This window comes from Neoarius graeffei, chromosome 11, assembly GCF_027579695.1.
Source record: "Neoarius graeffei isolate fNeoGra1 chromosome 11, fNeoGra1.pri, whole genome shotgun sequence".
Taxonomy (NCBI): domain Eukaryota; kingdom Metazoa; phylum Chordata; class Actinopteri; order Siluriformes; family Ariidae; genus Neoarius; species Neoarius graeffei.
In genome coordinates, this window is record NC_083579.1 from 68,636,679 (window position 1) to 68,652,278 (window position 15,600).

General features: G+C 43.3%; 1 protein-coding gene across 5 annotated transcripts in view; it reads left to right on the top strand.

The window, feature by feature from the left end:
* The first annotated feature begins 8,285 nt into the window (after positions 1-8,285).
* Positions 8,286-15,600, top strand: part of angel1 (angel homolog 1 (Drosophila)) — a 34,808-nt gene continuing 27,493 nt past the window's right edge. For 2 of the 5 annotated variants that reach the window (XM_060934655.1, XM_060934657.1), the window contains exon 1: positions 8,290-8,555. In XM_060934655.1, the coding sequence (XP_060790638.1) occupies positions 8,492-8,555 (64 nt within the window). In that variant the 5' untranslated portion in view covers positions 8,290-8,491. Of the gene's footprint in view, positions 8,556-15,600 lie in introns of all 5 variants that reach the window. The other 3 variants (XM_060934658.1, XM_060934656.1, XM_060934659.1) reach the window with 3 other exon arrangements.

A 15,600-nucleotide genomic window follows, 5' to 3' on the forward strand; every position in this document is an offset into this window, starting at 1 on the left:
CTTTTGACTGGTCCTACAGATCTAAATCATTCCCTGTGTCCAAAATCGCTCACTTGTTCACTACTCCCTATTCACTATATAGGGAATTACTATATAGAGGACTGTATAGTGAGCTCGCTGGTAAAATGAAAAAACACTTTCAGACATGAGTCCGTCATGCTGGTATTTCTCTCTCATTTCTCAGCCTCTCCCTTCCTGACAAGCCTCTCTCCTGCTTTGCTTCTGCGGACTCGTCTTGTCTGAGAGACCCTTCCTGCACTGTTCTCCGAATCGAAATTATGGATTTGATCAACTGGTCACTTCACGCAATTGACACAATCTTCTTGACGAGAAGTCTGGGTTCGGGGGAACCTGCCTGTCCTGCCGGAACGGTTGCAGCCGGATACACCATGGATGCCTGGGAGAAGTGGCATGTGGTGTGCTTGGCGATTCTTTCCGTGGAGGACATTGAGGATATTACCTATTCGGAACCATGATCACAGGATTTTTGCTGATTGGACTTGGCATTGCCCTGGTGTATCGAGGAAATCAGTTAACGGTGGCAGCTGTTCAAAGCCCCACGAAGCTGCCCGACATGATTGAGGCGGTGGGCAGAGCTGTCGGCACTCAGACTGTGGCTGTTCAGAACTTGAGTCACAACATTGATAACATCATGGAGAAGTTGATGGCTTTGCAAAGAGAAATGGATAATTTTGGTGGCCAGAATGGACAAGCGGGTTAAGCGAAAAAGGACAGGTCTACCCATCATAAGTCTAAACAAATTCCAATCTTATCTTGGCTCTCCCAGCCAGCACTGCCTTCAAGGCCGTCACTGTAGAAACGCGATTCTCCCCCTGGAGTTCACTGCAGTGAGACTCTGTGTGTGTGTGTGTGTGTGTGTGTGTGTGTGTGTGTGTGTGTGTGTGTGTGTGTGTGTGTGTGTTTTTCCTATACTTTCTTTCTGTCTGTACTATGAAAGTTAAGTCGAATCGGAGTCAAATTCCTCGTGTGTGTAACATACCTGGCAATAAAGTGCTTCTGATTCTGATTTCCATCATTACTGTCGCACGATTAAAACGGGCCAGATCAGTCGGCTGGTGGGTTTTCAAAATAATAAATTCATATTATACTGAGCGTATTTCCCACATTAATCAATACAAAGTACCTGCATCTTTCAGTTCTTTTAAATCAAGGTTGAATACTTTCTTCTTTGCTGCTGCCTTTTATTAAATCAAATTTGAGACTTTTAATTTGATTTCTTAGATAATGTTAGCTACCCAGTAGGATTTCGGGTTTGAAAAGAGTTTGTTAGAATGTCAGGTGGAGCTTCAGCTCTACAGGTTCTACAAGCTCGTGAGAAAATCCAGTAAGTTGCTTCAGAGGCATTCGGTATTTGAAGTGTTGTGGCAATAATACAACAGTGTGTTGACAGAAAATGTACTTTTAATACTTAAGTATTTTTAAAAGCAAGCACTTCAGTACTTTAACTGAAGTAAAAATTTGACTGGACAACTTTCACTTGTATTGGAGTCACATTTAACCAGTGGGATCTGTACTTTGACTTAAGCCCAGCACACACCTTCCCGATTTCATTGGGGCTTCGTGTGTCGGGCGATCGGTTACGAGTATACGGGCCCGATTTGATCGGTTCAAAATTCCCCGCACACATTTGCGAGACATCGTACATGTTCAGCCCGAATAGATGGTCACGTGTTCAAGATATCATGTGATAATACAAAAGAAAAAAAATATATACAGTGGTATGCAAAAGTTTGGGCACCCATGGTCAAAATTGCTGTTACTGTGAACAGTTAAGCAAGTTGAAGATGAAATGATCTCCAAAAGGCATAAAGTTAAAGATGACTCATTCCCTTAATATTTTAAGCAAAAACAATGTTTTAATTTTCATCTTTTACATTTTCTAAATGACAAAAAAGGAAAAGGGCCCAAAGCAAAAGTTTGGACACCCTGCATGGTTAGTACCTAGTAACACCCCCTTTGGCAAGTATCACAGCTTGTAAACACTTTTTGTAGCCAGCTAATAATCTTTCAGTTCTTACCTGGGGGATTTTCGTGCATTTGTCCTTGCAAAAGGCTTCTAGTTCTACAAGTTCCTTGGGCTGTCTTGCATGCACTGCTCTTTTGAGATCTATCCACAGATTTTCAATGATGTTTAGGTCAGGAGACTGTGAGGGCCAGGGCAAAACCTTCAGCTTGTGCCTCTTGAGGTATTCCATTGTAGATTTTGAGGTGTGTTTTGGATCATCATCTTATTGTAGGACCCATCCTCTTTTTAACTTCAACTTTTTTACAGATGGTATGATGTTTGCTTCCAGAATTTGCTGGTATTTATTTGAATCCATGCTTCCCTCAACCAATGAAATGTGCCCTGTGGCACTGGCTGCAACACAACCCCAAAGCATGATTGATCCACACCCATGCTTCAGAGTTGGAGAGGTGTTCTTTTCCTGGAATTTGACACCCTTTTTTCTCCAAACATACCTTTGCACATTGTGACCAAAAAGTTCTATTTTGATTTCATCAGTCCACAGGACTTGTTTCCAAAATGCATCAGGCTTATTTAGATGTTCATTTGCAAACTTCAGACGCTGAATTTTGTGGCTAGGACATAGGAAAGGTTTTCTTCTGATGACTCTTCCATGAGGGTCATATTTGTTCAGGTGTTGCTGCATAGTAGAACAGTGCACCACCACTCCAGGGTCTGCTAAATCTTTCTAAAAGTCTTTTGTAGTCCAACAGGGGTTTTTATTTGCCTTTCCAGCAATCTAACAAGCAGTTCTTTCAGAAAGTTTTCTTCATCTTCCAGACCTCACCTTGATCTCCACTGTTTCTGTTAACTGCCATTTCTTAATAAATTACAATCTGAGGAAACAGCTACCTGAAAACACTTTGCTACATTCTTGTAGCCTTCTCCTGCATTGTGAGCATCAATTATTTTATTATTCAGAATGCGAGGGAGTTGCTTAGAGGAGCCCATGGCTGTTGATTTTAGGGACAAGTTTGAGGAGTCAGAGAATTTATACAGCTTTGAAATCTGCATCATCTGACCTTTCCTAATGAAGAATTTGAACAAGCCACAGCTCAATAAGCTAATTAAGGTCTAGAACCTTGGTAAAAGTTACCTGAGAACTCAAATGTATTGGGGTGCCCAAACTTTCGCATGGTGTTCCTTTTCTTTTTTCACTCTCCAATTGTACAAAACAAAAATAATACACAAATCTTGCAGAAAACACTGAAAAGAAATGTGTCGTCTTTACCTTTATGCCTTTTGGCGATCAGTTCATCTTCTGCTCACTTAACTATTCACAGTAACAGACATTTTCAGTAAGGGTGCCCAAACTTTTGCATGCCACTGTACATACATAGAGAAGTATTAAATTTTGAATATTCGAATCAAAAAGGGATAATCCCAACTAGACAAATCAATAATAAGAATTGATTCTAATTTGTTCAATCGTTCTTAAAATTCAACGGCATTTTCAAAGCTGGCACGATCGTTCCTCTTTTCCCGTTTGCTGTAATCAGGTGAACTAATGTCATAAAGACAGGTGGACGCTTCCCAAAGTGACACAAATTGTGCTTCCCGGTCTGCAGTCCACGTGTGATCAATCCTGGCACTCCAATTGGCTGTTTAAAATTATCGTAACTGATGAGATCGTAGTAACAATGCACACACTACTGATTGTGTTGTGTACGAGGAGATCACGTCTGAAAATATCAAGACCAGTTTGATCTGAACCGAGCAGCCGAGAACTGATGAAATCGGCTACGAGGTGGCCCCGCACACATTTATGATTCGCAAGCGATTTAAGAAGGTTCTGGGTTCGAACCCAGCGGCCAGCGAGGACCTTTCTGTGCGGACTTTGCATGTTCTGCCCGTGTCCGCGTGGGTTTCCTCTGGGTGCTCCAGTTTCCCCTACAATCCAAAGACATGCGGTTAGGTTAACGTGGGGTGGCGTTGGGCTGAAGTGCCTTTGAGCACGGTACCGAACCCCTGGGTGCTGTAGTGTGTACGCGTGTGCGTTCACTGCTTCAGATGGGTTAAATCCAGAGGATGAATTTCACTGTGCTTGAAGTGTGCATGTGACAAATAAAGGCTTCTTCTTCTGCTAAAATCGTAAGCGAATCGGGAAGGTGTGCGGTGGGATTTAAAGGTCCCATGGCATGGTGGTTTGTTGATGCTTTAAACGGGCTCATGGAGGCTTCCGGATGTTATATCCGCAGCCTTTCTCGAAATGAACCCTCGGCACGTAAATATAGCCTCCTGGGAGAAAGCCCCATTTCAGCGCTTTTCCCAGTGCGTCGTTTTGCTAATGAGAAGCAGGAGGCGGGGAAGGGTAGAGGGTGGGGGCGGGCCATGGGGGGAGGGAGAGGGGCTTGACCAAGCTGCGCACACACATACTCGCTGCTATCAGCGCCTGTAGCCACGCTGCTAAGACAAAACCCCGTTCTCCCTCGGACTCCTTTCGTAAACTCAACATGACACAGAGAACAGAGAGTGAGAGTGTTCGGAGTGGTAGTTTACAAACGTATAATACCCTAGGCTTGAACACGCACTCCATAACCAAAGAGGATAGAAGCAGCAACTACAGCATCATATCGCTTATCCAACAGAAGACATGCATTGCGGAGCAACAGTCAAACATAAGCTCATAAGTTACAGTCAATTTCCAGACTAAACTCAGTTTAACAGAGCATGCTGCATGCTCTTTAGTTTTGTAGCGCAGAGTACCTGGCTAACTGCAGGAAGCGGTTAGCTGCACAGCTAATGTAGCCATTGCTAGGCTAACGCACCGATTTTAAAACACGGCAAAACGACTTAACAGTTATACACTTACTTGTTCGGTGTTTGTTGCTGATGCGGCAGGGATTTTTGGTACGGACCCAGGCTTCAGTGACAGTTGATGTGCAAAACCTGCCCTGTACTGTCCCAAGTTGTGGAAACATTCATCAGGAAAATGCTTCCGACAAACATACACCGTCTTAGGTAGACTCGACGGCGTATTATTGAAGTAAATAAAATTAAGCCACTGCGTCTTCAGGGGCTCTCCCGTTGGCAGTAAAAACAGACTCTTTTCTGTGTTGTCACATCCATGTACAGCGCAATTTCCATGTTTCGCTCACTTAGGTGATGCCATGTTGTTGTGTCCTCCCTCTATGGTCTCCTCACTACAACTGGGCGGGGCAATCCATACAGTGGGTGGGAATCCAGAGGGGGGGCGTGGGGATCATCTCCCTTGCTGACGTAGTAAAGGGAAGAGCTTATCAACGCGCCGTTTTGACGTGCCATTCTCAAATGTTGGACATAGTTTGGTTTACACATTATGAAATTTCTAGCCACTGGGGTGACTTAAGAAGGTCAGAGGAACTCATTTTAACATTAAAAAACCTCAGAAAGTGAAAATTTCATGCCATGGGACCTTTAAGTAATAAACTTCGGTACTTTGTCCAACTCTGTCACAATGACAACATTTCAGACGGAACTAAATTCCAGTGATTTTATGAAATCGAAAGGCGGGCTAGCTTTCATCAAAACATGAACATGAACGAAGAGGCGGGGTTTTCTCGATCAACAGGCAGAATGATTGGTCAGCAAGTAGACACGCCTTCTTAATCTGAATTGCTGAATGTTGTTGTTAACAGGGGCGCCGCTAGAAATCTTGGGCCCTATGAAAGATTACAATTTAGGGCCCCCCCGGTAAAATTTTCAAGCTGAAGCAACTGAATTTGAAGTCTGTTTTTGGCTGGCACTTCTACTTTACTATGCATGTGATCAGCTACCTAGCAAGTTTAGCTGATACAATTATTTGGTATATGAACATTTTAAATGCAGAACTGTCAGAATTAGACTGAATAGACTGTTGCCTTAAAATGAAAATTCCATGATATATATGGAATATATATATGGAATATATATAATTTTTTTTCTTTTATGAGCCACTATTATTAGGCCACTCAGTAGCCTATGGAGTTCATTCAATCCAAATGTTTGTGTTGAGAGAAATTGCATGCATCACTGTATCAGTATGGATTTATAACATTCTGTATGCGCATTATGGATACGCCAGAGCCCTCCAGCAAACATCATCAATAATCAGGATTACAAAATGTATTCCTTTGTTTCCTCCATTTATTGACTTATTGTATGTGATCAAATGTATGCCTTGATGAATAACTACACTAGTTTTTTGATACAATTACAGAGTGCACTGCAAGAAATCCACTAAGTGTTTTTGGTTTCTTTTAGGCATCGCACATTTATTAGAAAACACAGCAAATGTTCAAATATTCAAGTTAAATACTTAGCAGCAGTATCAATAAATCCACACATGAACACTAGCAATGATATCTGACTCTGACCACAGCTATCTCTCATCATTCATTCATTATCTCTAGCCGCTTTATCCTTCTACAGCAGGGGTGTCAAACCTGATCCATAAAGGGCCATGTGGCTGCAGGTTTTCATTCCAGCCATGCAGCAGCACCCTGATTTGGCTTATTCAATCAACTGACACACCCACCCTTTAATCAAGGGTGGGTGTGGCTGCAAGTATTTGACTGTGTGAAGACAGTTCAGTTGATTGAATGAGCCAAGTCAGGTGTGCTGCTGCATGGCTGGAATGAAAACCTGCAGCCACAAGGCCCTTTATGGATCAGGTTTGACACCCCTGTTCTACAGGGTCGCAGGCAAGCTGGAGCCTATCCCAGCTGACTACGGGCGAAAGGCGGGGTACACCCTGGACAAGTCGCCAGGTCATCACAGGGCTGACACGTAGACACAGACAACCATTCACACCTACGGTCAATTTAGAGTCACCAGTTAACCTAACCTGCATGTCTTTGGACTGTGGGGGAAACCGGAGCACCCGGAGGAAACCCACGCGGACACGGGGAGAACATGCAAACTCCGCACAGAAAGGCCCTCGCCGGCCCCGGGGCTCGAACCCAGGACCTTCTTGCTGTGAGGCGACAGCGCTAACCACTACACCACCGTGCCACCTGACCACAGCTAATGTGCAAAATATTAAAGTTAAATACTTAACAATATCAACAAATCCACACATGAACAATGGCAAAACATCTAGACTTAATTACACAATAAAGATACCTATGAAAAAAGGTGATTTTTTTTTTCACACACAGTGTGATATCCGGACTTCATAATTCATCACACCTGCTCCTGCTTAGCAACTTCTAGAATGCACACTTCTGTTGCGCACATAGAAAAACTGCAGCTGCTCTAAGGCTGCTGGGCCATAGAAGGTTCACGCTGCACGCTGCACGCTACACGCGTGTAAAGAAAAGTGGACAAACGTAGCATGACTTGCTCTGGGCCATAGAACGGCGTTCATGTTGCACGCTGCACACTTCACGCGTGAAGCGTGAAATGAACATGCACACTTTTTTCTAGGCGTGAAGATGGAAATTCCAGTCAATGCATGCGGTCACCGCCGCGCCAGCCAATCAGAACGGGTCTAGGGAGATAACGCTATGCTTTCAGGGGAAAACTTCAGAAAAAATATAATTGAATGGTATAATTGAAAAATAGTTCTTCATCGGGATTGTCAAGCAGATTATAGAATGTTCGGTGAAATTCACCACGGGTTTCTCTCAGAAGGAAGTGTTCTCGGCTCCAAATTCTGTTCCTTTTTCTCTTCCTCTGTCTCAGTAAAAGCAGAATGAGGCAATCGTCGTCATCCGAAGAGTCCATATTGTTGGTTACTCGGTCAAAGTAGAACAGACGCAACACGTGAACATCCAAGCATGAAGTTTAATGGCCCAGGGTCCGGTTCTTCACGTGAACGTGCAGCGTGAACCTTCTATGGCCCAGCAGCCTTAGCTGCGCTAATAGCGGCTCTGCGCACACACGGAGCTACACATTTCACTGTCCCGCCCCCAGAATCAGACTGTACCATTAGTAAAAAGGGTGGAGGGGTGAAATGACAATATCATAAATAATTCAAGGAAAATGTTATAGCAAATCATAACCATGTATAATTTGCATATTTTCACAGATGAAATGAAATATTTTATTTCAAAAACTTACACAAGGCAATAATATTAAAATAATATTAATATCCCTCACAGGCCCCCCTGTCAGTGCCAGGCCCTTAGAATCGTCCTAACTTCCCCCCCTAGCGGCGCCCCTGGTTGTTGAACCTCTGTTTACAGAGCCTGGTGTGATACACAGCACAACACTGAACATCTGGATGCAGCGTGCATTCAATTTCCTCAGATGTTCCAAGAAGAGTGCACACTTCACCGAGTTCACTACGCCTTTAATGGTGTCCAGGCTGTTACCCATAATTCCGTGCTTTGTTTCCAGCTGCCTGTCTAATGGCCTGTTTGGAGAGACAGACAGACAGTGGTGTGGGACTGCTGTGAGACACTTTTATTCGCATTCTCATGACACACACATGCTGAACAGTGAGCGAGATAAATAAAGATGTGTTTTTGTTCTTGAAATGCTTATAACGCTGATAGTTAAGCGATGATTGGGAGCCTTATTTATTATGGGCTGTATCCTCTAACCCAACTCTTCATTAGGCTCTCAGGTAAGCTTTACGTGTGTACATGTTCCAGTCTCACACTCCTCTCTCAGCTAGCTAACTTTTATGAGCTTAGCAACACTGCTAACTGCTTTGCTTTGCTTTACTTTACATTCTTCTCATTACATTTACTCTCACGCAATATCAGTTATTAAATTCGTACGGAATTAAATAACCACGTGTAAAAATATCAGCTTTACTGGTGTCTTTTCACACGCTTTTGTTTGACAAGAAAACAAGCGATGAGCTAATAAAAGCTAGCTACATGGCCAAACACTAGGGTTGTGTTCCAAACGGCGTCCTATTTCCTGTACGAGTGCACTTGATAGTGTATGAAATAATGACTTGTACACACTCGTTATAGCACTACATGGCCAATAGAGGGAGTATTTGTGATTCGTCCTGGTTGTGGTGTTTTTACTCAGAAAATGGAGATAAATTGCTTTTATTATTCTTTCTGCAGCTGCCTGTGGTTGTTTTTAATAAACATGGGTGTTTTTAAAGTCAACAATGCGATGAAAAATAAAGATCTGAATTAAATTTAACCTGTTGAAAGTACACACAGTGGTATGCAAAAGTTTGGGCACCCCTGGTCAAAACTGCTCTTACTGTGAACAGTTAAGCAAGTTGAAGATGAAATGATCTCCAAAAGGCATAAAGTTAAAGATGACTCATTCCATTTATATTTTAAGCAAAAACTTTTTTCATCTTTTACGTTTTCAAAATGGAAAAGGGTCCGAAGCAAAAGTTTGGGCACCCTGCATGGTCAGTACCTAGTAACACCCTCTTTGGCAAGTATCACAGCTTGTAAACACTTTTTGTCGCCAGATAATAATCTTTCAGTTCTTACCTGGGGGATTTTCACACATTCGTCCTTGCAAAAGGCTTCCAGTTCTACAAGTTTCTTGGGCCGTCTTGCATGCACTGCTCTTTTTTAAACAGATTTTCAATGATGTTTAGGTCAGGGGACTGTGAGGGCCCGGGCAAAACCTTCAGCTTGTGCCTCGAGGTATTCCATTGTAGATTTTGAGGTGTGTTTTGGATCATCGTCTTATTGTAGGACCCGTCCTCTTTTTAACTTCAACTTTTTTACAGATGGTGTGATGTTTGCTTCCAGAGTTTGCTGGTATTTATTCGAATCCATGCTTCCCTCGACCGATGAAATGTGCCCTGTGCCACTGGCTGCAACACAACCCCAAAGCATGATCGATCCACACCCATGCTTCAGAGTTGGACAGGTGTTCTTTGTGGCCAAAAAGTTCTATTTTGATTTCATCAGTCCACAGGACTTGTTTCCAGAATGCATCAGGTTTATTTAGATGTTCATTTGCAAACTTCAGACGCTGAATTTTGTAGCTAGGACGCAGGAAAGGTTTTCTTCTGGTGACTCTTCCATGAAGAAGAAACCTTTATTCGTCACATGCACATTTCAAGCACAGTGAGATTCATCCTCTGCATTTAACCCGTCTGAAGCAGTGAACACACACGTGCGCACACACTCAGAGCAGTGGGCAGCCGCACTACAGCGCCCGGGGAGCAGTCAGGGGTCAGGTATCTTGCACAAGGGCACTTCGGCCCAAGGCCGCCCCAGGTTAACCTAACTTTGGACTGTGGGGGAAACCCACGCAGACACAGTGAGAACATGCAAACGCCACACAGAAAGGCCCTCGCCGGCTGCTGGATTCGAACCCAGAACCTTCTTGCTGTGAGGCGACTGTGCTAACCGCTACACCACCGTGTCGCCCTGGTCATATTTGTTTAGGGTCGCTGCATAGTAGAACAGTGCACCACCGCTCCAGGGTCTGCTAAATCTTTCTGAAGGTCTTTTGCAGTCAAACAGGGGTTTTTATTTGCCTTTCTAGCAATCCAACGAGCAGTTCTTCCAGACCTCACCTTGATCTCCACTGTTTCTGTTAACTGCCATTTCTTAATAACATTACAATCTGAGGAAACAGCTACCTGAAAACACTTTGCTACGTTCTTGTAGCCTTCTCCTGCTTTGTGAGCATCAATTATTTTATTATTCAGAATGCGAGGGAGTTGCTTAGAGGAGCCCATGGCTGTTGATTTTAGGGACAAGTTTGAGGAGTCATAGAATTTATACAGCTTTGAAATCTGCATCATCTGACCTTTCCTAACGAAGAATTTGAACAAGCCACAGCTCAATAAGCTAATTAAGGTCTGGAACCTTGGTAAAAGTTACCCGAGAACTCAAATGTATTGGGGTGCCCAAACTTTCGCATGGTGTTCCTTTTCTTTTTTTCACACTCCAATTGTAGAAAACAAAAATAATACGCAAATCTTGCAGAAAACGCTGAAAAGAAATGTCGTCTTTACCTTTATGCCTTTTGGTGATCAGTTCATCTTCTGCTCACTGAACTATTCACAGTAACAGACATTTTCAGCAAGGGTGCCCAAACTTTTGCATGCCACTAATACAATAATTTGTTTACACAATACATAAATAGTCTAGCAAGTACAAATAATTTTTTTTTCTTGGACTTTTAAAACACCTTTTAAAAACACTTCACATGCATGACAAGTGAATATTTATATAAGAGTAGAAGGCCACTTTTTTTCCTCTTGAAAAATGGTATAAATAATGCGATTTTATTAAGTGTAATAGACCAAGCAAGCACAAATTAACTGGCATCAAATCCAATGATAAAAGTTCAAGAGTTTTCCAACAAGTTCACTTTTTTACAGTAGAGTTTATTCCCTACGGGGTGAGGCAGTCCAGCAGAAGAGTCCAACTTTCAGTTTCTATTTTATTTTATTGGGTTGCGTTATCTCACATTCACCCTGGTTCCTGAGTAATCTGCAGGACTGTCTGACATCCTGTTGATAAATACCATTTTTTTTTCAACGTAGTGAGGCCGAATACCCCCTTTCCCCAACTGTAATATTTCACTGGACCGTCTTTAGCTTTAATTACAGTGCGCGTTCACCATGGCATTGTTTCAACAACTCTATGCAACATCACAACACTTATTTCCATCCATAGTTGCACTATGAGAGAGATGAAACACTGCGTAAAGTCTTCTCCAGCACATCCCAAAGATTTTCAATGGGATTAAAGTTATCCTGCCTTTCAGATTTTTCAAGTGTAGGTCAGAAAAAGAATTTTCCCCAGGCTTTCGTCTAAACGGGGGAACAGGGGCGCTGCGCCCTCTTACTCTCGGCGTGCGCCCCCTTACCGACTCCGTGAAAACATCCCAGCAACACTACGTGACAATGTGTCTGATCATCAAATACGTTATAATTGCTCCAAAAATATTCCAATCATAGTAGATACACCGCCAGACGGTGCAAAAACAATCCGAATTGGCGTTTTCCAGACTGAGGCTCCATGTTGTTTAGTTGTTTACTTGTCGCGGCTGCTCTCGCGAGATTTGACATGGGTTACATACAAGGTCAGCTGACTTGTAGAGCGAGATTTCTCGAGACTGAATGACCTTTCACCCACCGGCGCGGGAGCTTTTGACAGGAGTAGTTCGCGAGTTGTTTTTGTTGACACTTGGGCATTTAAAGATGTCATCCCGCGGCACGAAGCGGAAGAAAGCCAAAGACTGTCCGAGGCAGAAGAAGATTACTTCTTTCTTTTTCAATGTTGACAGACAATTTGTTACAATTTCCCTCTCAGATAGCCTCAGAATGTCCCATTGGAGCATTTTTCAAAGGCTTTGCACGGCGGGGGGGGACAACCGGCACCATCTCCCCCCCCCCCCCCATCCCCTGCTTCGCTCCCTCGCCATGGTGAGCGCCCTCATACTAAATTTTTCTAGAAAAAACCCTGTTCCCTGACACCCAATTATTTTTGTTTAGTGGACTGAAAGCTCCTCAATTCGAATCACTGACTTACAATTTTATTAGTTTTTTTTAAAAATAGAACAATTAATGAATTTATGCTGACAACCCAGTCCTCGCAGATAGCGTCGCAGACAGTGTCTGCATAGCCCCCCCACCTTCGCAGACGCTCTGCGCGCACCTCCCAAAAATTGTGACCACCGCAGAAGCCTCGCAGACAGCGTCGCAGACAAGAGGGCTCTGATTGGTCCACTCTACATCTGCTGTACACGCACTTCCCTACTTTCCCGGTTTGGTTTGTTTTCACGACCGCCATTTTTAAAAACATGAGCGAAGATGGAGCAGCACGAAGAGCGGTTGATCGAGGAAGTATGTACATCTATACAACTCCAGTTCTAGTCATTATTAAAAAAAAAAAAAAGTTCTAGTCATTATAAGTAACCGGAGGATAAACACTCCACTAACCACACCCACCAACTACTCCTAGCGACTTCGCGCCCCCTTGCGTTGTGGCGGTGAATAACATCGCGCACGCCTATTACTCCCCGCTCAACGATAAATTACAACTGTCTGCGAAAAGCTATCTGTGAAAGCCTTGTCGCAAGAGCATGCAGAGGCCTTTCAAGTGCATATCACGGGTAAATTCAGGAGCAAGATCAATGCAATTCTCCTATTTTAGATTAAACTTTGGTCAAATATCTGTAGCATTCTGCATTTTGTGCAGTTTTTTTCCCTTGCGCAATACCAGAAAAATTCAGTTGAAATCAAGCCATTTGAGGCGAATTCATCCACCTCTGAAAAAACTTGGCATTTGGATTTCCCGGCAAACATCGATTTTCATGACGTCACGTGCGGGACGCCTCCTTCTGAATCCTACGTCAGCGCTGGTTTGTTTATGAGAAAACGACCGTATTATTTACATCCCCGGTGTTGTCTCCGTCGTCTTCACTACTAGAATCATCATCAAATCCAAACACATGAAGCCCCAGTTCTGACATCTCGTTATATTCTTCATCCAAAGGTGAAGTAACATTGCGCTCCGGTGACAATTCCATATTTCAATGCAAAATCGCTCGCTGCTAAACTTGGTCTACACAGGCTGTGCACTGAAACCGTGTAAAGCTCTCGCAGCCTGCCGGCGCTTCCGCAGGTCACGTCACGAATCTGGCTCCAGACTCCCTTGGGATTTTTCCAGACGCGTTTTGTTATTTTATTTTTTTTCTGCTGTAGACAGATGGCCTTGTGCAAAATTACCCTTCTGGATGAGTGTGTAAAGGGACATACTTTCATATAAAAAAAGACGAAATTGGTCCAGAATATGCACTTTAAATTCTCTGCTATTTTTTTCCTGCTTCACCATGACCCAGTTCAAGATACTACATCATGCATCACGTAGTGGGCTTTCCCTGTTTGCACAAGGATACAAATTTGAAACAGGAGAGGAAAATTGAGGACGCGAATGAAACGTGAAAGATTGACTACAGTAACGGAAAGCGAGAAGAAGAAAAGACGTTATATGTGAAGGAAAAGAAACCCAGGACGAAACTAATAAATATCGGCGCTCAGCGAGCACCTCGGTGTGATCAGCTGTTCGTTTAGTGACAGAATGATGGAACTGTCAGTGCGCGGTCAAAGGTAAACCTGTAGATGGCAGTAATGCAACACTGTGGACGCCAGCTGCCTTAAAACCCAAAAGAAGAAGAAGGTGGTAAACTGTCTGCTTGACTGCACGAAGCGAGTGATTGCATGCACATTATTTGCTTTAATCCCCTCAAATAAAATAACTTCCCAACCACAGAATGGCCTGTTTTTTTTTTTTTTGAGATATTGCAGTAATAAACATACATCACAGTGACCAAATTTCAGCAGGAACTAAATTTCACTGATTTTATGAAATTGAAAGGCCATCTAGCTTTAAGGTCAGGACTCTGTGGTGGCCAGTTCATCTGTGAAAAATGATTCCTCGTACTTCCTGAACCACTCTTTCACAGTCTGAGCTCTAATTTTATGCCCGTGCCTTCAGGAAAGAAAAAAAATCTATAGATGTGGTGATAACCTGGTCATTCAGGTCGTCAGTTTTTATTTTATTGCCCCATAATGTTGCTGAGCCTCGACCTGACCAACTGAAGTAACTCCAGATCATCACACTGCCTCCAGAGGCTTGTACAGTGGCCATGCGTTTCCCTTCTTACCCTGACACACCCATCACTCAGGAATAAGTTAAATCTGGACTTATCAGACCACATGACGTTTTTCCGTTGCTCCAGCATCCGGTCTTTATTCTCCCTCGCAAACTGAAGCCTTTTCTTCGGATTAGTCTTGCTAACAAGTGGTTTTCTTTTGGCCACACAGCTGTTTAGTCCCAATCCTGTGTGTTCTTGTTACATTGAGTGTGGAAATGCTCTTACTTTCACTATTAAACATAGCCATGAGTTCTACTGTCAAATTTTTATGATTCGTCTTCACCAAGCATTTAGGTGATCTCCAATCATGGTCTCTCACGATTTTATTCCGACCACATTTCTTCAGCGAAGTTGACAGTTCGCCACTATCCTTCCAGGGTTTAATAATGCATTGAACAGTTCGTAACCCAATTCCAGTAACTTTAGCAAACTCCTTAGTTGTTGTCTTTGAGTTATTTTAGGCGAATAGTTTGACTCTTCTGGAACGTCTTTTCCACGACCACAGGACACATCTTCCGACATGGTTGTTTAAGGGTGTTTTCACACTTGGTCCCTTTCAGCCATCTAACCGAACTCAGATCGATGACTCAGCATTTTTTGCGCATATGTGAACACTCCAACCGTACCCAGACCCCTTTAAAGCGAACCGAACTGAGACCACCTCAGGAGGTGGTCTCAGTATGGTTCGCTAAAAATCAACGGTACGGTTCACCTAATCTGCGCATTGTGAACAAAAAGCGCACCGGGTTCACTTCGCCTTTTTCACTGTAGTTTAACCTTCTTCGTTTGCTGTAGTTGGTCACGTGACTGTAGCAGGGAAACTCAACTTCCTTTTGGAACTTACCACAGCCGCTGGAATAAATTTATTTTCCTTAATCTGCACTATTTTGCTCAAAGAATACAGCAGGGCAAGCATGGCAGCAGACATTTTGATTCAAGAGAAAATTACCCAGAATTCCGTGCACTGGGGGTCTGAGGGCTCCAGAGGACCTGGTGTGAACAGAAAGAGGACTGAGGCCCCATCAAAGCTTAACTGGACCAGAAAGAGAACCCAGTCCTCT